The following is a 27865-nucleotide window of genomic DNA, read 5'->3' as shown; positions in this document are numbered from 1 at the left end:
GTTTATTGGTAGCTTAAATCCACCAATCAGCAAGAACAACCCAGGTTGTTCACCAAAAATGGGCCGGCATCTAAACTTACATTTTTGCTTTTCAAATAAAGATTCCAAGAATATTAAGAAAATTTGATAATAGGAGTAAATTAGAAAGTTGCTTAAAATTGGATGCTCTATCTCAATCACAAAAGAAAAAATTTGGGTTCAGTGTCCCTTTAATCTTAGTCACAATTATAGACAAACACAATCTGACTGAACTAATAACGCATAAACAGTTTTACTTGAGACTTTGAGTAAACATTCACAGTGCAGGCTGGAAACAGTAAGTAAACCTTTGAGATTCTTAAAGATCCTCCTTTAGCAGCAATAAACACCACCAATCATTTCATGTAGCTGCTTATACGACTTGTACAATGTACACAATGAATTTTGGACCATTCCTCCCTACAAATCTGTTTTACTTCATCAATATTTCTGGGTTATTGTGATTACACAGCTCTCTTCAGGTCATGCCACAGCATCTCAATTGGGTCAATGGACCATTAAATACAGTAGAAATGGATAATCAACAAGTGCATTATAAAAATACAATGTAATAGAACCTACTTTGAATTTTAAAAGAGAGTAGATTTTTCCTACGGGAGCGAGCTACATTCAGTTTAATGGCGCGATCGGGCCTGCTGTGACTAGACAAGACTAGAAAAGAAAGACCTGCTCATTAGAGCCAGGAGCGGCGTGTAGAAAAATCCAATTTTGAAATAAAATATATCTGAAATCCTTTGCTCTTCAAAGTTGAAGCTAAGCTAATGTTATATAATTTTGCACTATATGCAGAATTACCTAACATTATTTTGTAGGTTTACTGTCCCTTTAAGATTGCTTACTTTATCCTAATCATGAAAGTGTAATTTTGACTTGAGTGTCCCTTTAAAGGTCAAGACTCTGACGTGGCCATTCTAAAACATAAACCATCTTCTTTTTTAGCTATTCTTTAGTTGTGACAGACATCAGCCAATCACAGACTAGTATATGTATACCCTGTGAGCGTATGCACATGCTCAGTAAGATGTTGTTCCCCAGAAAGTGTGTATATAAAAATACTGTGCAAAATTTGTTAATGGAAGTAAATTGGAAAGTGTCTTAAAACTGCATGCTCTATCTGATTCATAAAAGTTTATTTTGACTTGAGTGTCCCTTTAAGTACCTTATTTGTTCAAATAACTTAAATCTGTACCCAAAAACACAGACAATTAATAAAAAAAAAAAACAAAGTAACCAACCTTGTAACAAGTATTGGTCTCTACTGGTTCAGAGGAAAATCTATTAAATTCTGTATTTTCTATAGATTTCTGTTGAAACACTCTCAGAAGTGCTTGCAAAGTGGTTGTTGCATTTTCTGAGATACACAGTAATTCATCTTCTTTCTTGATTTGCCCATTACTCTGGTTAATTAAATCAGTTCTGGGAAGAGACTGAGAATAAAACAAAAATGAAATAAAAATGTGACGGTACATTGTAAGGATATTTATTTTTAATGATCTGCATTAGGTACTGTAAATATTTATCACTGTTAATATATATATATATTTTACATTATTCCTGAAATTTATATAAAATGAAAAAATAAAGCTGTGCTTATGACTTAAAGGAAGAGTCTACTCCAGAATGTTTATTGTTTAACCCCTTAACGACCAAGGACGTACGCCACACGTCCTCTAAAAAAATACACTTAATGACCGAGGACGTGTGGCGTACGTCCTTGGTCTGGAAAGCAGCTGGAAGCGATCCTGCACGTTTCCAGCTGCTTTCCGGTTATTGCAGTGATGCCTCGATATGGAGGCATCCTGCAATAACCCCCCTTGGCCATCCGATGCAGAGAAAGCCACTCTGTGGCCCTCTCTGCACCGGACATCGATGGCTGGTATCGTTGGTGGGTGGGAGCTTACGTGGGAGGCGGGTGGGCGGCCATCGATGTTGTGTATGGAGTGGAGGGGGGCGGGATCGGGGGCGGGACCCACGGGGGCGCGCACGGGAGCGCGCGCGTGCACGGGGGTTGGAGGGCGGGCGCGTGCACGGGGCGGGAGCGGGTGGGAACCGCTACACTACAGAAAAACTTAGTAAAAAGTATTAAAAAAAAATGAAGTTTAAACTTTAAAAAATATAATCTCAGGGATCTGGAAGGGGTGGGGGGTTGGTCTTGGTGGGGGGGAAAGCTACACTACAGAAAATTGCTTTTTTTTTAATAAAATGGCACTTTTTTTGCAAAACTGGGTACTGGCAGACAGCTGCCAGTACCCAAGATGGCGCCCATTAAGGCAGAGGGGAAGGGTTAGAGAGCTGTTAGGTGGGGGATCAGTGAGGTTGGGGTCTAAGGGGGGATCATACACATCAGCATATGTAAATATGCTTTTTTAAAAAAAAAATAAAAAATGGCCAAATACCTTTTATTTTAGTACTGGCAGAGTTTCTGCCAGTACTTAAGATGGCGGGGACAATTGTGGGGTGGGGGAGGGAAGAGAGCTGTTTGGGAGGGATCAGGGGGTCTGATGTTTCAGGTGGGAGGCTGAGCTCTACACTAAAGATAAAATTAACCCTGCAAGCTCCCTACAAGCTACATAATTAACCCCTTCACTGCTAGCCATAATACACGTGTGATGCGCAGCGGCATTTAGAGGCCTTCTAATTACCAAAAAGCAATGCCAAAGCCATATATGTCTGCTATTTCTGAACAAAGGGGATCCCAGAGAAGCATTTACAACCATTTGTGCCATAATTGCACAAGCTGTTTGTAAATAATTTCAGTGAGAAACCTAAAATTGAGAAAAATTTAACTTTTTTTTTAATTTGATCGCATTTGGCGGTGAAATGGTGGCATAAAATATACCAAAATTGGCCTAGATCAATACTTGGGGTTGTCTACTACACTACACTAAAGCTAAAACTATCCCAAAAAGCTCCCTACATGCTCCCTAATTAACCCCTTCACTGCTGGGCATAATACACGTGTGGTGCGCAGTGGCATTTAGCGGCCTTCTAATTACCAAAAAGCAACGCCAAAGTCATATATGTCTGCTATTTCTGAACAAAGGGGATCCCAGATAAGAATTTACAACAATTTATGCCATAATTGCACAAGCTGTTTGTAAATAATTTAAGTTAGAAACCAAAAGTTTGTGAAAAAATTTGTGAAAAGTGAACGATTTTTTGTATTTGATTGCATTTGGCGGTGAAATGGTGGCATGAAATATACCAAAATGGGCCTAGATCAATACTTTGGGTTGTCTACTAAAAAAAAATATATACATGTCAATGGATATTCAGAGATTCCTGAAAGATATCAGTGTTCTAATGTAACTAGCGCTAATTTTGAAAAGAAATGGTTTGGAAATAGCAAAGTGCTACTTGTATTTATGGCCCTATAGTTTACAAAAAAAGCAAAGAACATGTTAACATTGGGTATTTCTAAATTCAGGACAAAATTTAGAAACTATTTAGCATGGGTGTTTTTTTGTGGTTGTAGATGTGTAACAGATTTTGGGGGTCAAAGTTAGAAAAAGTGTGTTTTTTTCCATTTTTTCCTCATATTTTATAATTTTTTTTATAGTAAATTATAAGATATGATGAAAATAATGGTATCTTTAGAAAGTCCATTTAATGGCGAGAAAAACGGTATATAATATGTGTGGGTACAGTAAATGAGTAAGAGGAAAATTACAGCTAAACACAAACACCTCAAAAATGTAAAAATAGCCTTGGTCCCAAACGGACAGAAAATGGAAAAGTGCTGTGGTCATTAAGGGGTTAAAAATATCTATAATCCCTTTATTAGCCATTCCTCAGTTTTGCATAACCAACATGATTATATTAATATACTTTTTACCTCTGTGATTACCTTGTATGTAAGTCTCTGCGGATTGTCACCTTATTTAAGTTCTTTTGACAGACTTGCGTTTTATCCAATCAATACTGTCTCACAAATAACTCCTCCGGATTGAGCACAATGTTATCTATATGACACACATGAACTAGTGCTGTCTAGATGTGAAAAACTGCACTAAGATAAGAGGTGGCCTTCAAGGGTTTAGACATTAGCATATGAGCCTACCTAGGTTTAGCTTTCAACAAAGAATACCAAGAAAACAAAGCAAATTTGATGCTAAAAGTAAATTGGGAAGTTTTTTAAAATGGCATGCCCTATCTGAAAATTGAAAGTTTAATTTTGACTAGACTGTCCCTTTAATTGTTGTGCTCAAGAACAAACCAAAATAGCTCTGTAAATTTTATACCTTTTTGAAACCCAAAATAAATAATTATATCCTGCTACTTTGCATAACAAAACACATAAAAATGCTATGCAAGTAAAGATTTTAAGTTATATATAGATTTAACATCTTGAGATTTGTGAACGAAATGTTAATTATGTGTAATGAAACTACTTTGCAATACATTTTCATTATTTATTTTGTTCCCTTTCATATAATTTTGCTCTGAAAATTGAGAAATGTCTAATTCTCAGAATTTGATATGCACCCTGCTGACTTCTCAGGATTAACCCTGCTACATATCTGTCCCTTATTGACTTTATCAGATAAACGAAAAACAATTTATTTGTTACTACTTTGTTGTCTGTGGACTAAAGCCCTGATTGGCTCCTCCAAATAAGGTTGGTTGAGTTTGGCTTTTGGAAAATAATTGCATTAAAAATGATCTTATTTTTTAAAATGTTAAGACTTCACTGATATGTCATTCTATAAAAACACAACAGAAATGTCTTTTAATTACAAGGTGTTTACTGTCCCTTTAAGAAACATAGGTTTACTAATAAAAAGGTTTTGTGGCATAATTAAAGGAATATGTTACATGTGAAGGGGCGGTACTGGGTAGGGATCAAAGGTGCATGTATATGTGTGTGTTTTTTTGCGTATGTGTGTATATATACAGTATGTGACTGTGTATGCAAAGGGTGTTTTATACATGATTTCCATTTAAATAGTATAACACAGAACACTACTTGCTCAACATCAGCTCAGCCCTCAAGTGATATCCAAGAGGCCTAGAATGCAAGGGATTTAGTGCTCCTGTACTATCCGAGAAGCAGATTTTAGTATACCCTACACTATCACCCAAGCACTAAAAAAACTAAATTTATACTCACATGATAAATTCCTTTCTTTCCTGGCAGAGAGAGACCACAACTTCATTCCTTACTGTTGGGAAATACAACACCTGGGAACCAGGAGGAGGCAAAGACATCCCAGCTAAAGGCTTAAATATCCCTCCCACTTCCCCTATCCTCCCAGTCATTCAGCCGAGGTAACAAGGAAAAGTGGGAGAAACATCAGGGTATAAAGGTGCCAGAAGAAATTATAAAAAGGGAGCCGCCCAAACAAAAAAATCTTACGGACGGTGTCGTGGACTCTCCCTGCCAGGAAAGAAAGGAATTTATCTGGTAAGCATACATTTTGTTTTCTTTCCATAAGGCAGGGAGAGTCCACAAGTTCATTCCTTACTGTTGGGAAAACCATACCCAAGCTCCAGAGGACACTGAAGGAATAACGGGAGGGAACAAAAAGGAGGCGGACCCTAATCTGAGGGCACCACAGCCTGCAAAACCTTTCACCCAAACGCTGCTTCAGTCGAAGCAAATACATCAAACTTGTAAAATTTAGAAAAAGTATGTAAGGAGGACCAGGTAGCGCCGCCTTACAAATCTAATCCATAGAGGCTTCCTTCTTAAAGGCACAGGAAGAAGCTAATGCTCTAGTGGAATGAGCCGTAATCCTCTCAGGAGGCTGTTGTCCCGCTGTCTCATAAGCTAGGCGGATGACACTCCTCAACCAAAAAGACAGGGAAGATGTAGTGGTCTTCTGACCCCTACGTTTACCTGCATAGAAGACAAACAAAGATAAAGATTTATCTAAACTCTTTAGTAGCCTGAAGATAAAACTTCAAGGCACTAACCACATCGAAATTGTGGAGCAAACGTTCCTTCGTCGAGGAAGGATTGGGACACAAGGAAGGAGCAAGAATCTCTTGATTAATGTTACGATCTGACACCACTTTAGGAAGGAAAGCTAACTTAGTACGTAAAACAGCCTTATCAGCGTGAAAAACAAGGTAAGGGCGGTCACATTGCAAGGCAGAAATCTCTGAGACTTTGCGAGCAGAGGCAAAAGCCAACAGAAACAGAACCTTCCAGGATAACAGTTTAATGTCAACATTATGCATTGGCTCAAACGGAGCCTGCTGCAACACACGAAGAACAAGGTTGAGACTCCAAGGTGAATCCACCCTTCTAAACACAGGCCTGATCTTAATCAGGGCCTTAACAAATGATCTGAGAAACCTCTCATCACTAAGGAACTCCTCGTTCCTCCCTGATGGTTGATGTAGGCTACCGAAGTTATATTGTCCGATTGGAATCTGATAAACTGGGAGGAACCCAGAAGGGGCCAAGCCTTTAGGGCATTAAAGATTGCCCAAAGCTCTAAAATATTGATCAGTAATGTGGACTCCTCCGGAGTCCACAGACCCTGTGCCTTCCTGGCACCCCAAACAGCTCCCCAGCAGGATAGACTTGCGTCAGTAGTCACAATCTCCCAGGACGGCCTCAAGAAGCACGTGCCATGGGACAGGTGATCTTGACAGAGCCACCAAGAGGGCAAACCTCTCGACAGGCTGTCCAGTATTATCTTTTAGGACAGGTCTGAATGGTCGCCGTTCCATTGTCTCAGCATGCATAGTTGTAAGGGTCTGAGATGGAATCTGGCAAAAGGAATGATGTCCATACAGGACACCATGAGGCCAATCACCTACATACACTGGGCCACCGAAAGACTTAGGGAGGCCTGGAGGGCAAGGCAAGCTGATGTTAGCTTGCAGCATTTCTGATCCGTTAGAAAAATCTTCATGGATACCGAGTCTATAATTGTACCCAGGAAATTCATCCTGGTATTTGGAGTAAGAGAACACTTTTCCAAGTTTATCTTACATCCATGTGACCAAAGAAGACTTAGAAGTAATTCCGAGTGCTCTCTTGCTAGACGAAAAGATGGTGCCTGTACCAAGATATTGTCCAGGTAAGGTGCTACTGCGATACCTTGTGTTCTGGCAACTGCTAGGAGAGCTCCCAGAACCCTTCGTAAATATTATTGGAGTGGTAGCTAAGCCAAACGGAAGTGCTATGAACTGGAAGTGTTGGTCCAGAAATGCAAACCTTAGGAATTGAAAATGTTCCTTGTGTATCAGAACAAGAAGGTATGCATCCTTCAGGTCTATGGTAGTCATAAACTGTCCTTCCTAAACCAGGGGAAGGATTGATCTTATTTTTTCCATTTTGAAGGATGGGACGCTTAGAAATTTGTTTAGACACTTCAAGTCCAGAATCGGATGAAAAGTTCCCTCCTTTTTGGGAACCTTGAAGAGGTTTGAATAAAACCCCAGACCTCTTTCTGATGCAGGTACCGGGACAATGCTCTTAAAGAGACTAGATCCCGTACGCAACCTAAAAAGGCAGTCCTCGTCTCTGTTCTTGACAGTCTGGAGAGGAATCTTTCCCTGGGCGGATGAGACTTGAATCCTATCCGATATCCCTGAGATATGACCTCCAGTCTCCAAGGGTCCTGAACAACCTGAAGTGTCTGAGAAAAGCGTCAATCTGCCCCCTACTCGATCCGATCCAGGATCGGACCGCCCCTTCATACCGATTTGTTATCTGTGGGCTTCTTTATCTGTTTGGACTTGTTCCAGGACTGAGCCAGCTTCCAAGTACTCTTGGGCTGCTCGGGCTTGGATGAGGATTGAGATCGTTGGGACTTGTCCGAACGAAAGGAACAAAAATTTGAGGACTGTCGTCCCTTAGGTCTGTTCTTCTTATCCTGTGTTAGGAAGGCTCCTTTCCCTCCACTAACCGTGGAAATGATGGAGTCCATATCCGCAGACCAAGACTTCAACCCAGCCCAGCGGGCTAGAACTGCAAAACCTGAAGCCTTTGCGTTCAGACGTATAATTTGCATATTCACATCACAGATGAAGGAATTAGCAATTCTTAATGACTTCATTCTCTCCTAAATATCCTTGAAGGGAGATTTCACCTCAATAAGTTCAGACAGAGAGTCGCATCGGTAGGTAGCTGCTGCAACCACCGCGGCTACTGCTGCTGCCGGTTGGAATAAAAAACCTGTGTGTTGGAACATCCTCCAAAGAAAAGTTTCCAACTACTTGTCCATAAGCTCTCTAAAAGACAAACTATCCTCAAGGGGGATAGTAGTACGCTTAGCTAGTGTTGAAATTACGCCATCCACCTTAGAAATGGAAGCCCACAATTCTATTTGAGAGTCAGGGACTGGGAACAATTTCTTAAAAGTTGCCAAGGAAGAAAAGGAAGTTCCGATTCTTTCCCATTCATTACTAATAATGTTCACCATACGAACTGGTACAGGAAGAGTCTGTGGGACCTTTCTGTCTTCGTAGACCCTGTCTAACTTAGGGATCTTAGGTTCCTCAGGTAGCTTAGCCTCTGGAACCTCTAGCGTAGACAGGACCTCCTTTAGTAAAAAACGCACATGTTCAATTTTAAATCTAAAGGTGGGTTCCTCCGCTGGAGGAGACTTAGTAACAGACGTCTCCGACTCACAAAGTTCACCCTCTGACGCCACAGAGGTTAACTCATCCTTGGATAGCTGAGACATACAGGCTAGATCCGATAGGAATTTAGATGACTCTAAGTCAGGAGAACTATGTTTAACCTTTCTCTTACATTTCCCAGAGATAAGTAGGGCACTCATGGCCGCAGACACCGCCGATTGTAGCTGCACGGTAAAGTCCGCAGGAAAAAGGACCCCTCCAGATGGAGAATTAGCTGTGCCGCGGGGAACTGCATGTGAAGCGGTTTGAGTAGACAGGGCAGAAATCTCTCGGGTCATAGAGTCCTGAGAAGTTGATGGCTCAGAGGGACTAATTGCGCTATGAGTATTGGCAGACATAGCTCCTTTCTTAGACTTTAAAACAGTGCTTAGGCAATTGGAACAAAATTTAGCAGGCGGGCAAACCACAGCCTCCTCAAAATATAAACAGGTATTATTTTATTATGTTCGTATGCAAATTAAAATGACCCTGGGGATGTCTCCCTTAGAGGAATGTGGCTGCACCTCACTGACAAGGCCCCTAGTAGGTCGAAACGATCGTCTGGGGTGGTCATGTTGCTTGTTCAGAGGAAAATTGCCTGGTATTTTGGGGCTGGACTGACCTTACTTGGCGGGATCAGATTGATATACTTTAGGAATGTTTTCTTCTGTAAAAAGCACACTGGTCTAAAAGAGGCTGCTTCCGGGTGGTAAATCGCAATAGAACTAGCTGATGAGCTGTTGTTTGTTCCTGGTAGATGGCTTCTCTCTTCGTATGCAAATTAAAATGACCCTGGGAAAATCTCCCTATGGGTGATGGGGGAAACCAGACATGGACTCCTTGCCCAGTGTGCTTAGAGTAATGTGGCTGCACCTCACTGACGAGGCCCATAGGAGGCCGAAACGATCATCTGGGGTTGTCATGTTACTTGTTCAGAGGAGAATTGCCTGGTATTTCGGGGCTGGACTGACCTTACTTGGCGGGATCAGACTGATATACTTCAGGAAAGTTTTCTTCTGTGAAAAGCACAATGGTCTAAAAGAGGCTGCTTCCGGGTGGTAAATCGCCATAGAACTAGCTGATGAGCTGTTGTTCGTTCCTGGTAGAGCGATTCTCTCTTCGTATGCAAGGTATTATTATTCCCTAAAGAAGGAGTGGAACCCTGTAACATACTATCAGAGTCCTCCATAGCTTTGATACGTAATTCCACCGATGGAATAAAAAAATGTTACAAAAAACAAGCGTTTTTATTATAAAACAGGCACCTTTACAATCCCAATGGCTGGGGTACTCACCACCTCCTATGCCCTATACATTGTGTACTGACATCATATCCTTATATATCTGTCTCCAGGTGAGTAGCTCCTCCCTCATAAACACCTTAGTGTTCACAAACTCCACAGCAGTGCCACCTGGTGACTACAATTATTATTACCTTAATCACAATGTGACCTGTACTGATGTATATACATATATAGAGAAGCAGAATTTATATCCAATCTTATTACTTAAAATATATTTACCAAAAAATATTGAATATCTATGCATTCATCCTAATACATAAAAGTGTTAGCCTGGACCTATTTTTAGCCCTTATATATATTTATTAACTTGTCAAAAAGATTAATTAATTAAACTAGATAAACAGATTCCAGTCTAGTTCTCTGTTCATACCCCTTGGGGTCAAAGCATCCAATTTATGTATCCAAAAAGCTTTTTTATTTAGAAGTAAAGTTTTATTACCTCCTTGTCTGGGGATAGGAACAGAGTCTATGATCTGGAATCGTAACTGTGAAATAGAGTGGCCAGCACATAAAAAGTGGTTTGAAACTGGGGCATTTAAATCCTTTGTTCTTATTTTTGACTTATGTTGTAAGATTCTATCACGGGCCCTCTGTGTCATTTCTCCTATATAAATTATGCCACATGGGCATTTGATAACATAAATCACAAACAAAGCATTACAGATATAGTACCCATGAATTTTACATTTTTGACCTGTACTTGGGTGAAAAAAAAAACACCTTTTATTAAGCTATTGCAATTGGAGCAATTTAAACATGGGAAACAAGAAAAATGGTGAAAATCCCAGTCAAAAAGTGTAGACATCATATTCAGAGCTACAGAAAGCGCTTAATTGCAGTTATTGAGGCTGAATTATCAAAGGTCTTGCGGACCTGATCCGACAGTGCGGATCAGGTCCGCAAGACCTCACTGAATGCGGAGAGCAATACGCTCTCCGTATTCAGTATTGCACCAGCAGCTCACAAGAGCTTCTGGTGCAACGCCGCCCCCTGCAGACTCGAGGCCAATCAGCTGCCAGCAGGGAGGTGTCAATCAACCCGATCGTACTTGATCGGGTTGAATTGTGGCAATTCCTGTCCGCCTGCTCAGAGCAGGTGGACAGGGTTATGGAGCAGCAGTCTTTAGACCGCTGCTTCATAACTGCTGTTTCTGGCGAGTCTGAAGACTCACCAGAAACACGGGCCCACAAGCTCCATACGGAGCTTGATAAATGGGCCTCAATGTCTCCAATGGCTGTGCTACTTAATATTAGGTTACCAATTAGAGTACCAATATTTTTGTCCGTACAATTCTCATTTGTTTTACTGTTTAATGTAATATATAATCTCTTTACTCAAAATTGACGTTTCTTTTCTATTACAATTGAAATCAAGAATGGTGGATACCAAATACTTTTGTCAATTTTTACTTAGTTTAGAAAAAATTGTGCTTTTTCCTAAAAAAGTGGAAGGGTACCAGTAGTTTTTTCCACTTTGTCCACACTTTATTTTATCTTACTTTAATAATAATTAAGTTTTAATTCCTAACACATGATTAAAACTAACAAGCTACATAACACTTCAAGAGTGCAGCTTATGTATTCTTTCCAAGTCTTTACTGGCAGGTTGTATGAAGTGTTTCAATACATAAACACCTTTTCCCTTTTGTAATTCTAATATTGTAATAAAATATTTTTTTAATAAGGGAGGGGTTAAAGTGATGCCTTTGTATTATTACTAAATTTTACATTTTTAAAATGGCCAGACGCGTGAATTGACAGTGTTATCATTCTGAAGTTCAGACAACATTCACTCTCCAACCTACAGAGACTGGAAAAGGCAGTTTCAGAACAAGTTTTTTTTTAGGGAAACATTTTTATATTAAAAATAGAAACAAAAACAGTGTCGGTCTTTATTTTTTTGTTTAATGATGAAACATCTTAAAATAAAATTGTAATAAATGAGAGCATGGTAAAACATAAAAATGTACAGTACAAGACTTGAAAATACATACCTTTAGAAAAATACTGCCTTCTGATTGGTTCAGGATATTTTTCCCATTTAGAAGACTTAACGCTCTATAGAAACCTTGAGTACGATCATGATGTGAAGCAAAATATAGCAGCATCTCTGTATAGTTTAGCTTGGGTGGATCTGTTTTTGGATCAGCAAATAAAATGAAGAAGAACTGAAAAAGAGGAGAATTTTTATTTGTTAAAATTTTATCTCAAAAATGCAATTCAGTACAACTGTATTAAGAATTATTTCTATATACATTTTCTAAAGAAGATCAAGGTAATAGCTGGGAAAACATAATGCATATGTATACTGAAATAAATACAATCAGACAATTTTATTATTTATTGATTTCCAGACTGTAACGCCAGTTGGACGTTACTATCATGCATATTGTATCCCTGGCCAACACAATTCTATGATTTGTAGAATCCTCTAAAAATAACCAAATCCGTGTCTTGCACTTTAACCTATCAAGTATTCTAAGTTAATAACTGTATTACCTTAGAAAAATCTGTTAAATTGGAACTTCCTACAAATGGATTTTACTTTGGCTACTTCGACTTACTGCTTACTGCACTTCCTTTAAGCTTACTGTCCTTGTTTATGTTAATCGTACAAAGATAGCAGAAGACAGCAGCACCTTCTTAATGCAAAAAAGATTTCTTTATTGATGAGACATCATAGCAGAAAAAAAGAAACAACGTTTCGGTCACAAACTGATATTAGTCATGTTCATGTGGAGAACATGACTAAGGTCAGTTTGTGACCGAAACGTTGTTTCTTTTTTTCTGCTATGATGTCTCATCAATAAAGAAATCTTTTTTGCATTAAGAAGGTGCTGCTGTCTTCTGCTATCTTTGGATTAATATTGTGGACTATTGCAGGGTCCCTACAGCGTGCACCTACTTGCCTGGGTAACGAGTGCTGGGCCTATACACTGAATTTAATTATGTTAATCGTACCCCACCAGACACAGAAGGGTATAGTATAACGCTTTAGAAAACATTATCAAGACTTTATTTTGCTATGAAATGCACTATTAAAATATTGAAAAAACAAAGATGAACTGCGCTAGCAGATGTAGTTAGTGATACCGACAGTGTAAAGGGAATATATGACCTTAACAGCCATATAGTATTTAGTGTTCAGCTTTCCTCTAGCGCCACAGGTATTAAACAGTTTCTATTCTATTTTATGGAGTAGACTAGTTTGTTAACTTTCCTTCCCTTAATGCACTATTAAAATGTTGGCAATTTTGTGGATAAATAATTTGAAATGTTTTTCTAAATTAAAATTTAACACAGAGAAGCTTATTTTTCTATATTCCTCATTAATTAACCTCACTGTATTTATCCCCTACATCCCTATTACAAGTCTACTCTATGCCTAAAACATCTTTTCTGTAAAGATTTGTTTCTAAAAATGACTCCTGAACCTGCTACTTTTTAACTGCAAAATATGACCTGTATGCTCTTGTATTGCTCTTTTTATATATAATAAAGAATTTTAAATTATTGTATCTATTATATTCACTGTTCATTATCTTTCAGTTCTATTTATTAAACTGCAAAGGCAGCTTTGGAGCCCCAACTTTTCAGGTTCGAGCAAAGCGATCTTAATACCCTAGTTAAGTAGTTAAAGTCTTAAGACTGCTGCTACTTAACCTCTCCACCACCTAAAATGTGGCAGCAATCATCCCAACTAATCGGGATGATTGACAGCCCCTGCTGGCACACGATTGGCAGCATGCGAGCAGCGGCGTCATTGCACAAGCACAATACTGCCTGCTCACCACAATGTCAGACAGACAAGGTTCATGGTAACAAACCTCTTTTGGCCGGCAGATGATAAATGGAGCCCAAAGTCCATAAAAATACTTCAGTATGCTATAGTTAAGTTCTTATCACTACTTGCTAGAGAAGGTAGGAAAACAATATTAGAAATTAGAAGCGTGGGATTTAGAGTATCTTTTTGTCTAACAATTGCATAGACAGAATGGGGTGTGCAAATAAGGTTGCTAAGCAAGACAACATTTTTACTGCAAAATGCACATTGAGAATTCTAATTTACCTGTAAAAGATGTTTCTGTCTATTAAATGGCAATGGCTCAGTCAGGTCTTCGTGCCTTTGCTCACCCACTTCTCCAGTAAACCATAGCTCAGCCTTTAAAGAAAGAAAGAAGTTAGGTATATATTCTAAAAAATACACTTCCCCTAAAAGAATATGTGAGTATGCATGTATGTACGTATATATATACACACTATATATATATATATACACACACACTATATATATATATGTTATGGGTACAGTAAGAATTCTAGGATTACCTGGGAAAAACGGACATTACCCAAGCGGCTGTGGGTAAAGCCTGATGTACTGTAAGTCCCCAATCTACACTGTTTACTGTGTATATCTGTTTTCAAGGAAGGCACCCCGCCGATCCTCTGGCATCCACCCCAAGTGATCCTTGGGGAATGACGGAGGCAAAAAAAGATAGTAAAGATGAGGGAATTACAGTGCATCGTATATATGTTTAATGCAGTGAGTCCGCACTCATGAGGGGATTTATGATCATACATTGGGGTTTACCCACAGCCGCTTGGGTAATGTCCGTTTTACCCGGGTAATCCTAGGGTTTTATATATATAAGACAATCCAGAGGAACCCAGCACTCACTTTCCAGTACAACCCCCAGGGTGCCAGCCAAACTTCAATATACAGTAATCCACAGAGGCAAGCACTCACTGGCGTTTATAAACAAATGTATGTATATATGTACTTTATGTTTTATACACAGTAAAAGCTGTTTGTTTAAAAACGCCAGTGAGTGCTTGCCTCTGTGGATTACTGTATATATATATATATATATATATATATATATATATATATATACAGTGGATATAAAAAGTCTACACACCCCTGTTAAAATGTCAGGTTTCTGTTATGTAAAAAAATGAGACAAAGATAAATCATTTCAGAACTATTTCCACCTTTAATGTGACCTATAAATTGTACAACTCAATTGAAAAACAAACTGAAATCTTTTAGGTAAAGGGAAATAAAAATAAAAAAAATAAAATAATATGGTTGCATAAGTGTGAACACCCTTAAACTAATACTTTATCAAAGCACCTTTTGATTTTATTACAGCACTCAGTCTTTTGGGGTATGAGTTTTTCAGCATGGCACATCTTGACTTAGCAATATTTGCCCACTCTTCTTTGCAAAAACACTCTAAATCTGTCAGAATGTGAGGGCATCTCCTGTGCACAGCCCTCTTCAGATCACCACACAGATTTTGAATTGGATTCAGGTCTGGGCTCTGTCTGGGCCATCCCAAAACTTTAATCTTCTTCTGGTGAAGCCATTCCTTTGTTGATTTGGATGTATGCTTTGGGTCGTTGTCATGCTGAAAGATGAAGTTCCTCTTCATGTTCAGCTTTCTATCAGAAGCCTGAAGGTTTTATGCCAATATTGTCTGGTATTTGGAACTGTTCATTATTCCCTTTACCTTGAATAAGGCCCCAGTTCCAGCTGAAGAAAAACAGCCCCAAAGCATGATGCTGACACCACCATGCTTCACTGTGTGTATGGTGTTCTTTTGGTGATATGCAGTGTTGTTTTTGCGCCAAACATATCTTTTGGAATTGTGGCCAAAAAGTTCAACTTTGGTTTCATCAGACCAGAACATCTTTTGCAACATGCTTTTGGGAAACTTCAGATGTGTTTTGCAAAATTTAGCCGGGCTTGGATGTTTTTTTTGTAAGAAAAGGCTTCTGTCTTGCCACTTTACCCCATAGCCCAGACATAAGAAGAATTAGGGCGATTGTTGTCACATGTACCACACAGCCAGTACTTGCCAGATATTCCTGCAGCTCCTTTAATGTTGCTGTAGGCCTCTTGGTAGCCTCCCAGACCAGTTTTCTTCTCGTCTTTTCATCAATTTTGGAGGGACATCCAGTTCTTGGTAATGTCACTGTTGCACCATATTTTCTTCACTTGATGATGACTGTCTTCACTGTGTTCCATGGTATATCTAATGCCTTGGAAATTCTTTTGTACCCTTCTCCTGACTGATACCTTTTAACAATGAGATCCCTCTGATGCTTTAGAAGCTCTCTGCGGACCATGGCTTTTGCTGTAGGATGCGACTAACAAAATGTCAGGAAATACCTACTAGAACAGCTAAACTTTATTTGGGGTTAATCAGAGGCACTTTAAATGATGACAGGTGTGTACTGACTCCTATTTAACATGATTTTGAATGTGATTGCTTAATTCTGGACACAGCTACATCCCCAGTTATAAAAGGGTGTTCACACTTATGCAACCATATTATTTTAGTTTTTAATTTTTATTTCCCTTTACCTAAACTATTTCAGTTTGTTTTTCAATTGAGTTTACAGTTTATAGGTCACATTAAAGGTAGAAAAAGTTCTAAAATGATTTATCTTTGTCTCATTTTTTTACATCACAGAAACCTGAAATTTTAACAGGGGTGTGTAGACTTTTTATATCCACTGTATATAATATTAATGGCTTTCATATAATGTAATGATTTAGTAACCCTACCATTACAGTATGTAAAAACTGTAACCCTAAATCATTTTAATTAACAACATACAGTATATAGTTTTATTTCATTCACAATATTACTATACTGAAGAGATTAAATACAAATGGTGCACTATATAAATACTTGATAAGGCCACAACAAGTGTAAATGTCAAATGTTTCAGTTTTAGGATTTTCTTAGGACATAAGAAGATATAAAGGCCCCTTTATGAAGGTTAAGCAGCTGCTTCTTCATCTGTCTGCAACCTCAGTGGTGGCGGATTTGTCCAGAATGACTGACAATCCCGCAGTTGGTTGCATAAGATAAGGGGGTGGGGCTACACAAGATTTTGGTCGTGCAATGTTAAAGTTGAGCAATGGATACTGCACTGAAGGCCCCATACATGTGAGGACAGGTTCTTTGTCTAGGAACCTTGTCTGTACACACATTGATAAATTTGGGCTAAAAACTTGAGTTTAATCACTATTGAGATACAGTTTTTAGCAACACTGTCAAAAAACAATTGCAATAATGTCCCTATCAGTTAATGTTTCTGTGCAATTAAAACACTGAAAGCAAAAATAATAACAGTAGCAAGACTGCTAGGTAAGGGACAGTAAGCATCTTGATATTTTTATATAAAATGTTTAGTTATGCATAATGAAATAACTTTGCAATATACTGTCATTATTTATTTTGCCCCTTTTTTAATGGGAGTGCCGGTGATATCACCAAAAACATGAGTGTTGATCACAGAGGGGCTGGGACCAGGAAGTGACAGGCAATAAATTGAGCTGGATAGGGTGTTTTCAAACCTCTCATTTTGAGCTTCCTTACTGGCCACAGACCTCCAAGACCCATCATTATAAAGAGAATCACCTGCATGCCCCCAAACATTGTATAAAAAAGTAAAAACACAACACATTTTTTTTTTTGGGGGGGGGGAATGGGACTTTATAGGCTCAATAGAAACCAATCAATGGGACCACTGATAAAGATTTTTTTATAGTAGACTTTGGGGCATATTTATCACGCTCCGTATGGAGCTTGAAGTCCTGTGTTTCTGGCGAGCCTTTAGGCTCGACAGAAACACAAGAGCATAACCTGTCCACCTGCTCTGAGGAGGAGGACAGACCTCGCCGGAAATCCACCCGATCGAATACAATCGAGTTGATTGACACCCCCTGCTAGCGGCCAATTGGCCGCAAATCTGCAGGGGACGGCGTTGCACCAGCAGTTCACAAGAACTGCTGATGCAATGCTGAATGCGGAGAGCGTATTGCTCTCCGCTTTCAGCGATGTCTGTCGGACATGATCCACTGATCGGATCATATCGGACAGGAATTTGATAAATAGCCTTCTCTTAAATAAAATTATGAATTATGTTTGTATACTCAGGTGATTAATATGATGACAGTAATCACCTTGCAAGTAAAAAAAAAAAGTGCTTTTATTTCTGTATTGGCAAAAAGGGCTTCTCTAGTTTATAATATAACCCCCCAAAACCCCTATTTCGCATTTGGCTACTATTGATGACAACTCAGGGCCAGATTTCGAGTGATGCACTAACAGTTGTGCGATTTATATTAGGTTTTTCGTGACTGTTTTTGCACAACGGAAGTAACATGTGCATTACAAATTGAAACGAGTTCGCTCGAGAGCAATTGAATTTAACACAGGTTAGTTTAGTGTGACCTCAGAGCCCTGGTTAACTGTTATGCTTAAAGGGACATTAAACACTAAATAAATCATTCCTTGAATGATGTATTCAGAGCAAAGATCAGCCTGAGAATAATTTGTACATTTAATTTAAAAAAATATATTAGTTGTTTAAATATTGAAAAAACAAGGGTAAAATTAATGTCCATAAAGCAGTGGGTGCGGCCATATTGTAACTTAGGTTACCTTTTCTGCTGAGGCCAATTAGGAATGGTTATACATGGCTTACTAGAGTGTGCAACCTATGACTGTATGGGATATAGTTGTGTCTGCACTTTCATGTTTAACATGAATTGGAAAGCCCACAAAATTCAGAATTAAAGGACAGGAACGGAGAACAAAATAATAATTTAAGTATATTGCAAAGTTGTTTTACTGCATGTAATCAAACAATTTACATTAAAGGGACAGTCTAGTCAAAATTAAACTTTCATGATTCATATAGGACATGCAGTTTTAAACTACTTTCCAATTTACTTTTATCATTAAAGGGACATTCTACACCAGAATTATTTTTGGTTTTAAAAGATAGATAATCCCTTTATTACCCATTCCCCAGTTTTGCATAACCAACAATTTTTATATTTATATACTTTTTACCTCTGTGATTACCTTGTATCTAAGCCTCTGCAGACTGCCCCCTTATCTCAGTGCTTTTGACAGACATGCAGTTTAGACAATCAGTGCAGACTCCTAAATAACTCCACGAGAGTGAGCACAATGTTGTCTATATCACACACATGAACTAGTACTGAATACTGTGAAAAACTTTCAAAATGCTCTGAGCTAGGAGGCGGTTTTCAACGGTTTAGAAATCAGTTTGAGCCTACCTAGGTTTAGCTTTTCAAAAATACCACAGAGGGAACAAAGCAAATTTGATGATAAAAGTAAATTGGAAAGTTGTTTACAATTGTATGCCCTATCTGAATCATGAAAGTTTAATTTTGACTAGACTGTCCCTTTAAATTTGCTTTGTTGCCTTGGTGGTATTTTTGAAAAGCTAAACCTAGGTAGGCTCAAACTGATTTCTAAACTGTTGAAAACCGCCTCTTAGCTCAGAGCATTTTGAAAGTTTTTCACAGTTAGACATTACTAGTTCATGTGTGTCATATAGATAACTGTGCTCACTCCCGAGGAGTTATTTAGGAGTCTGTATTGATTGGCTACACTGCATGTCTGTCAAAAGCACTTAGATAAGGGGCATTCTGCAGAGGCTTACATACAAGGTAATCACAGAGGTAAGACATATATTAATATAACTGTGTTGGTTATGCAAAATGGGGAAATGGGTAATAAAGGGATTATCTACCTTTTTAAATAATAACAATTCTGGTGTAGACTGTCCCTTTAATATCTTAAGGTGTTTAATTTGCCTTTATATAAAAAAATGGCACAAAAAACATTAAAAAACATTTAAAAGTACAGTTACAGCCATAATAACACTATCTAATACATTTTTTAAAAAAATATTGCAATAAAAAGTTGTAAGGTCTCAAAGCAGGGGTCAAGTCGTGCAGGAACACGTGGGAACAGAGTTTCTTCACTATTTTTGCAGGTGGAACTAAGTTCCCCCTGGACAGAGAACAGAAACGCTGCTGCTGGTGGGAGGAGCTGGAGCACAGTCTGGTTAGAGGGATAGTGAGATCCTCTAGTAATGGACAGTAACACTTCCTACAATACACTAAATGCAAGCCTGTCAGCGGTTCTGCTGTGTGATCACCCCATACTGCTTGGAACACATGGTGCTTACATTTCTGTGTGGCTTGCCCTGGGGTTATTTAGCTCCTCATCAGAAGGCAACCATTCAAACCTTCATTGGATTTAATTTGCTTTCATTAACTAAAGTGTATAGATTATATACATATAAATACAGTTTGTGTATAAAACAATATTAATTGTGAGGATGGTGGAAGTCTTGGTGAGTTCCCACACTTTTTTTTATAGGTCTTGACTCCTGTCTCAAAGATATGAGGTCTCAGGTGTTAGAATATGTATATGTAGGTGAATATGTTTTTACAGTGATATATATACATAAAAAACAAATAAATACATAGGTATACATATGTTATATATATATATATATATATATATGTGTGTGTGTGTGCATTGGAGCCCTTTGCAGTCATATATAGTTTATCAATTAATATTTAATTTCGGGTTAGTGCACTTGAGAAAATGAGACCGGATTTGTGCAACTTTTTGGATGTTAGGTTTTCCCCCACTTTTGTGTATGACCTCCTGCTGATTTCTGACCTGCTTCTGGATCACATATTTCACTGAATAGCCATATGTGAGGTTGCTTCTCTGGCCTTCTATAACTGCTTTACCTTTTATTTTATGAATACCTATGTCTGACCTTACTGCTATGGCCTCTTATTTTATAAATACCGGTGTATGACATTCTGCTGCTTTCTGACATGCCTTTGGATCATAGTTATACTTATCCATGAATACCTATGTATGCTTCCACACAGCATTTATTTGAAACTGTGTATTTAATCTTCATCTGCTCAATTAAATAGAGTGGTGTCCTGCATTGCTTGCTAAGTTAGGGACGGTCCATTGGTTGGGCGAGAGTTACAAGTAGTTGGATCCTATGATGGAAGGCCATGCTGGGGGGATATTAGTATAGTATTATTTAGCTGGGGTGTCTTCCAGTATAGCATCAATGGACTTTGGAGGTAATTGTTTGGAATTAAGGTGAAGGGCATACAAGCACTATAGAGTTAATATGCTGGAATGGGGATCAAGGAATTTTAATGTTAATGCACTATTGGGGTATTGGTTTAATGGACTGGACCAGTTAATGGGGCCGATTTATGAAAGTCTGACGGACATGATACATGTCCAATCGGCCCTAGCAGGGGGTTTCAATCAGATCGATCATACACGATCGAGCAGATTGCAGACCGCAGCCTCAGAGGAGGCATATGAGTTAGGGAGCAGCGGTCTTAAAACCGCTGTTTCTTTACTCCTGTTTCCGGCGAGCCTGAAGGCTTGTGCGGAAACAGTTACATTGGGGTTGATACGGGGGTTGTTAAATCGGCCCCAATATCTGTGTGGTATGCAGGGTTTAGCATGGGGGCGGCCAAGTGGATTCTGGATTGAAGGCTCCCCTAATATATAGGAAAAACATTGGCACCTATATGAGTAAAAGTATTAATGCAACAGTAGCAACTCTTTATTTTCTTGGTGGTTATTACTACCATCTATAAGGAGAAACTATTATTTTTGACATGCAAATAGTTAGCTGTCAGTAAAATATACCAAAGTAACTGAGAGAATCACCTATTTGAACTCCCATTGAAAAGCTATCCTAAACCATCATGTAGGCAGTAATTGGTTATGCAAAATGATGACATCAGAAGTGATATCATTATTACTGTCACTGAAAATGTCATATACTATGTCAACAATAGAGCGGAAGGGGAACATAGAATTTAAGTTTTGGCATTTCCTTACTTTTGAGTGCCCAAACAAGCACATAATTATGAACTTATTTACTGTGAACCAAAAGAACATTTTCTTATATTATTATAAGTGGATTAGTTTCCTCCATTCCTTAGATGTTAGTGAAACACAACACAACACAACAAATCACCTGATTATACATTTCTTGAGTACTAGTACCACATTCATTATGATCGATAGCTTTAAATCTGCCTAGAGTATCAAGAAGTTGGTTGACTGATGGGTACGGCCATGGTTGCGCTGCTGATAGCAGAAACATTCGCCAGTTCACAAGATTTGCATCATCACTGAACTCAGATACCATTTCTTGAACCTGCAAAATAAAATTAGGTTATGCATTAACAAAAAGACATTCTTGAATTTCAGACAAGGCTTTGAAATACCATCTGTGTTCTGTGTCTGTTTTAAATTAAGATATGTTATTTTCTAACTTTTTTCGGCCTGTATATTTAAATTTGTATTAAATTTACAAATAAATATCCCAAATGGAAACATAAAAATATGAAATAAAAGGATATAACTTTACAATGTTGCAGTGTTAAAATTGAGGAACAATGTTGAGAATAGTGGTTATTTGATGTTGGTAAAGAACAAAAAAGATCTATAAGTGGGGCACGTCTATTACTTTATTAGATAGAGGTTGTGGCTAAATAACTAAAACAATATTGCATATTGTTGTGTTAAAGACATTATTAGTGTTAGCAAGCTGCTGTCAGAAACACAAAATGTTATGCTAACCTCCAACAACGAGAGAAACATCCATAAGTCAGGAAGGACAAAGTCTGCAGTGTCATTTGTTATAAGACTGTGGAGAATACGAGTGAATTCCTTATCAAACATTCGACCTAGTGAAAAAAATAAAAAATATTGAATACAATGATAAAAAAACTGAGCTCTTGGAAACTAATTAACACAATGTACCACATTTACCATTTAAATTTCATTTAACACTCTACAATAGCACCCGCACCAGCTACCCTTGCACATGTTCTATAGAGGCCACAGTCATACCTATTAAATAGTTAGCAGAAATTATAGATTGCCGTAGTGGGGATAATTGTTGTTTTTTTGTAGACACAATTCTGCTTTCCAGTACTTTTGAGTAATCTAGTGATCATAGAATTGGCATCAGTACTTAGGGTCTAGTTGTCTCTTATTATATAGAATAGATAAGTGTTAAAAAAAGTTAAAACTGCTGCACAATTCTTTATGAAATATGGATACATTTCATTGTAGGTGCTTTGTTTTGTTTGGTGAAGCTATAAAGGTTTAATGTCACTTATTTTTATATGTTCTGAACATGCTTAGAAGAACTAAAAGGTTGAAAGAACAAATGAAGACAGAGCCATCAAGAGAGCGATTCTCTCAACCGGTTGTCCAGAGAAATCTATTGAGACAGATCCAAATGATCGCCGTTATATTATAGTACCCAGAAATTCCACCCTGGTGCTTGGAATAAGAGAACTCTTTTTCTAGGTTTATCTTCCATCCGTGAGATCGAAGAAAAGAGAGAATAGATTCCAAATGGTCCTCTGCCAGACGAAAAGATGGTGCTTGTACCAGAATATCGTCCAAGTAGGGAGCTACTGCTATACCCCGGGTTCTGGCAACGGCTAGAAGAGCCCCAAGAACATTTGTAAAAATTATTTGAGCAGTAGCTAGACCAAACGGAAGTGCAATAAACTGGAAGTGCTGGTCTAGGAACGCAAACCTTAGGAACTGGAAGTGGTCCTTGTGGATTGGAATGTGAAGGTAAGCATCCTTCAGAACTATAGTGGCCATAAACTGTCCTAACTGAACTAAGGGAAGGATGGAACTTAGCGTCTCCATCTTGAAAGAGGGTACATTTAGAAATTTGTTTAAGCACTTTAGGTCCAGAATCGGGCAGAAAGTTCCCTCCTTCTTTGGGACCACGAAAAGGTTTGAATAGTATCCCAAACCTCTTTCTGCAATAGGCATCGGGTCAATGACTCCTAAGGAGGGCAGATCCCGCACGCACCCCAGAAAGGCTTCCCTCTTTTCTGGTCTGGAAGACAGGATTGAGAGGAGAAATCTGCCCTTGGATGGATGAAACTTGAAACCTATCTTGTAACCCTGAGCTATGATCTCCAGGACCCATTGATCCTGCACATCCCCAAACCAAGCATCTGAAAAGAGTGACAGTCTGCCCCCCACACCATCCAGAGCCGGATCGGTAGCCGTCCCTTCATGTTGATTTAGTCTCTGCAAGCTTCTTGCTCTGCTTGGACTTATTCCAGGACTGAGCCGGATTCCAAATACTCTTGGTTTGTTCAGGCTTAGAGGAGGACTGCTATCATTGGGATTTATAAGAACGAAAGGAACACAAATTAGAAACTTGTACCTTAGACTTGTTCTTTTTATCTTGCGGTAGGAAGGCACCCTTGCCCCCTGTAACCGTGGAGATAATGGAATCCAGGCCTGGACCAAAAAAAATTCTTTCCCTTAAAGGGGAGAGAAAGAAGTCTGGACTTAGAAGTCATATCTGCAGAAAAGGACTTCAGCCAGAGCGCCCAACGGGCCTGAACCGAAAAGCCAAAAGCCTTAGCATTTAGGCAAATAATCTGCATGTTTGCATCACAGATAAAAGAATTAGCAATTCTCAAGGCTTTAATTCTTTCCTGGATAACGTTGAGGGGACCCTCCACCTCGATTAAATCCGATAAGGAGTCGCACCAGTAGGTGGCTGCTCCAGCAACTGCCGCTGCAGGTTGAAACAAATATCCCGTCTGCTGAAACAATTTTTTAGAAGAGTTTCCATTTTTTTATCCATCGGCTCTCTGAACGACGAGCTATCCTCAAGTGGGATAGTAGTGCATTTGGCAAGCATGGAGATAGCCCCATCCACCTTAGGGACGGAACCCCACAACTCCAATTGAGAGTTCGGGATCGGGAATAATTTTTTAAAGGAAGACGAAGGGGAAAAGGAAGATCCAATTCTGTCCCATTCATTCTTAATAATGTTCACCATCTTTACAGGCACAGGAAAAGTTAAAGGCACTACCCGTCCTCGTAAACTCTGTCTAATTTAGGGATCAAAGGTTCATCAGGCAGCTTGGACTCTGGAACCTCTAATGTAGACAGGACTTCCTTTAGAAGAAAACGTAAGTGTTCAATCTTAAATCTAAAGGCTGGTTCCTCCGCAGCAGGAGGCTTAGACGCAGCAGACTCCGTTCATCCTCTGAAGCCTCAGAGTGAAACTCATCCACGGAAAACTGAGACAGAGCTGTAAAATCCAATAAATCACATGATGACCCCGGGGCAGGAGAGTTATGTTTAACCTTTCACTTGCTGTTAGCAGGCAGTCTGGATGGGTTCACAGTCTATGAGGAAGCCCCACTAGAGGGCGAGAAACACGTCAGACGACTTGTCCGTGTTTGTACTTTTACCGTTATATTGAAATAAACGGCTCTTTTTTTTATCCACACTGCTGTGCTGCTGGACTCTTTAACTTTATTACGTACCTGCAGTTGGTTCACTGCATCCCTGGCATTGCACCCTGCCCTTGTGCGATGGTATCATTATTGCTGCCTAGTATTCGTAATGGCGTTTGATGTAATCAGCATGAGTCTTTGATTGTCTGCCGACTGGTGGGTTTGGAGCGGCTGCTCAAAAAAATTTGCAGATAGACTCTCCCTGCATCTCCAGACTCTAACTTTCGTTAATGCTCTTAATGAGAGGCTGAAAACTACTTAAAACTCCAGTCCCATATCGAAGGGCAGATACCCTTCCTAAGGAGCTACTCTGAAATCTTCTGACACTTTTCTGCCATCCTCCTGTGATGAAAGACAAAGAATGACTGTGGGATGGGGGAAGTGGGAGAGGTATTTAAGCCTTTGGCTGGGGTGTGTTTGCCTTCTCCTGGTGGCCAGGTTCAGTATTTCCAAACAGTAAGGAATAATGCCATGGGCTATTAAGAAGGAAACAAGGAACAGACAGGTGTTTGATATGGGACACTTCTAGATGTATGATACCCCACTTTGAAAAAAAGGTGAACCCCTCTCATTATTGGTAAGTAACAGTGGAGTGGAGAGTTATCGACACCTAAGTTCTTGCTTCTACCAGTATAAGTTAGCTGGACAACTGAGAAGCTCCAGCCTGCCCATCAAGCACCTATGAGGTGCTGTTCACTTGTGAGTTGCTTTATTTCACATATACTGTATATCTGACTGTCATAACTGTACTAAGCTATCAGGCGCCTTTGGGTTGTTTCAGATCATCGTTTTTAGAGGAGTTGACCATTCTCATGACAAAGAGCAGCCTGAGTCCTACAGGTCCCTAGAGGATTTGCCCTGTGGATTAAATTTTTTTTATTTTAATTTTTATCAATTTTTCTTTGTTGTTATATAGAGAGCCCCTCCTAAGGGTTTTTATTGTATGTGGGTCACTACATACACTTGGAGCCTTGTATTCTCTAAATTGGAAAGTTATTGAAAATTGCATGATGTATTTGAATCATGAAAGAAACATTTTGAGTTTCATGTCCCTTTAACAATGAAAATGTATAAACATTTGTTGAAAAGACTTGACACTTTTTTACACAACTTTAATGCTGTTTATATATCTTTAATGCTGTTTATAAATCTTTTTGAGTGAGAGATAATAGTTGGAGCAGCCCTATACAAAGATAACCCTCCATTGTATTTATATGTCCCTGTTTTGGCCCAAAAAAATCTGTATCATTAAACATTCCAAGTTGATGGTAATTGGGGCTCAAAATGATAAACTATGTAAAATATTTATGCAAGAAACATGGAGGCTAATTAAAATTTCAAGCATAACAGACTACATGTGACACTGGGGACACATTTTAAATGGACAGTCTAGGCCAAAATAACCTTTCATGATTCAGATAGGGCATGTAATTTAAACAATTTTGCAATTTACTTTTATCACCAATTTTGCTTTGTTCTCTTGGTATTGTTAGTTGAAAGCGTAACCTAGGAGGTTCATATGCTAATTTCTTAGACCTTGAAGGCCACCTCTTTTCAGAATGCATTTTAACAGTTTTTCACCACTAGAGGGTGTTAGTTCATGTGTTTCATATAGATAACACTGTGCTCATGCACGAGAAGTTATCTTGGAGCAGGCACTGATTGGCTAAACTGCAAGTCTGTCAAAAGAACTGAAATAAAGGGGCAGTTTGCAGAGGCTTAGATACAAGATAATCACAGAGGTTAAAAGTATATTAATATAACTGTGTTGGTTATGCAAAACTGGAGAATGGGTAATAAGGGATTATCTATCCTTTAAAACAATAAACATTCTGGTGTAGACTGTCCCTTTAATAGTTTGGTTTATTGTAGTGTCTGACATGTTGTCAAGCATATAAGAAATGTTTTTCTAAAATAAGTAAAAATTCAGATGCATACTATACCTTCCGGTGCCACCAGCAAAAAATGCTCATACATTTTCTGAAGTTGCAATATTGTTATTATTGTATCTGTTGGTGTTTCTACAGGAGGCATAGGTGGTGGAGGAGGAGGATCTGGTATTACTTTGACATCAGCATTAATGTAAAAGTCTGTTTGCTCTAAAACAAGTTCATACTTTATCTTTGAGCTTGTTTCAATGTGGTTACGAACAACTTGAACCAATGTATCAATACTGTGAAAAGAACACAGAGGAAAAACATATGACAAGCCGCACAGTGCAAGAAGAAATGTAAAAATAATAAAATAAATAACAACAACCTATAAATTAATTAATTAAGCCCACATTTTTTCTTTAATGATTCAGATAGAGCAGGCAATTTTAAGCAACTTTCTAATTTACTCCTATTATTAATTTTTCTTTGTTCTCTTGATATCTTTATTTGAAAAGCAGGAGCTTTTTAGGAGCAGGACCATTTTTGGTTCAGAACCTGGGTAGCACTTGCTGATTGAAGGCTAAATGTAGCCACCAATAAGCAAGCTCTATCTGTAAATATCAAGAGAACGAAGAAAAATTGATAATAGAAGTAGATTAGAAAGTTGCTTAAAATTGACTGCTCTATCTGAATCATGAAAGAAAAAAAATTGGGTTCAGTGTCCCTTTAAGTATCTGACCAAAAGGATATGCAAACTCGCTCTGTTTGGGATGGAGAAAGATGACAATATGTACTCCAGACAAGACTATATTTCTCTTTTACTGACAGCTCAGTCATCTCCCCAGGACCTATCAAGGGCTAGACTACAAG

At 38.7% G+C, this 27865-nt stretch overlaps 1 protein-coding gene across 1 annotated transcript in view; it reads right to left on the bottom strand.

The window, feature by feature from the left end:
- Positions 1 to 27865, bottom strand: part of SPEF2 (sperm flagellar 2) — a 439169-nt gene that overhangs the window by 22722 nt on the left and 388582 nt on the right. Inside the window, exons 30-35 of the mRNA XM_053699669.1 lie at positions 27065 to 27294; positions 22408 to 22514; positions 21800 to 21982; positions 13992 to 14084; positions 11917 to 12090; positions 1275 to 1466 (exon numbers count right to left, since the gene is read on the bottom strand). Of these exons, the coding sequence (XP_053555644.1) occupies positions 1275 to 1466; positions 11917 to 12090; positions 13992 to 14084; positions 21800 to 21982; positions 22408 to 22514; positions 27065 to 27294 (979 nt within the window). The remainder of the gene's footprint in view (positions 1 to 1274; positions 1467 to 11916; positions 12091 to 13991; positions 14085 to 21799; positions 21983 to 22407; positions 22515 to 27064; positions 27295 to 27865) is intronic.

This window comes from Bombina bombina, chromosome 2, assembly GCF_027579735.1.
Source record: "Bombina bombina isolate aBomBom1 chromosome 2, aBomBom1.pri, whole genome shotgun sequence".
NCBI classification, from domain to species: domain Eukaryota; kingdom Metazoa; phylum Chordata; class Amphibia; order Anura; family Bombinatoridae; genus Bombina; species Bombina bombina.
Note: the sequence above shows the minus strand (reverse complement) of the source record. Positions and strands in the feature narration are given on the sequence as shown.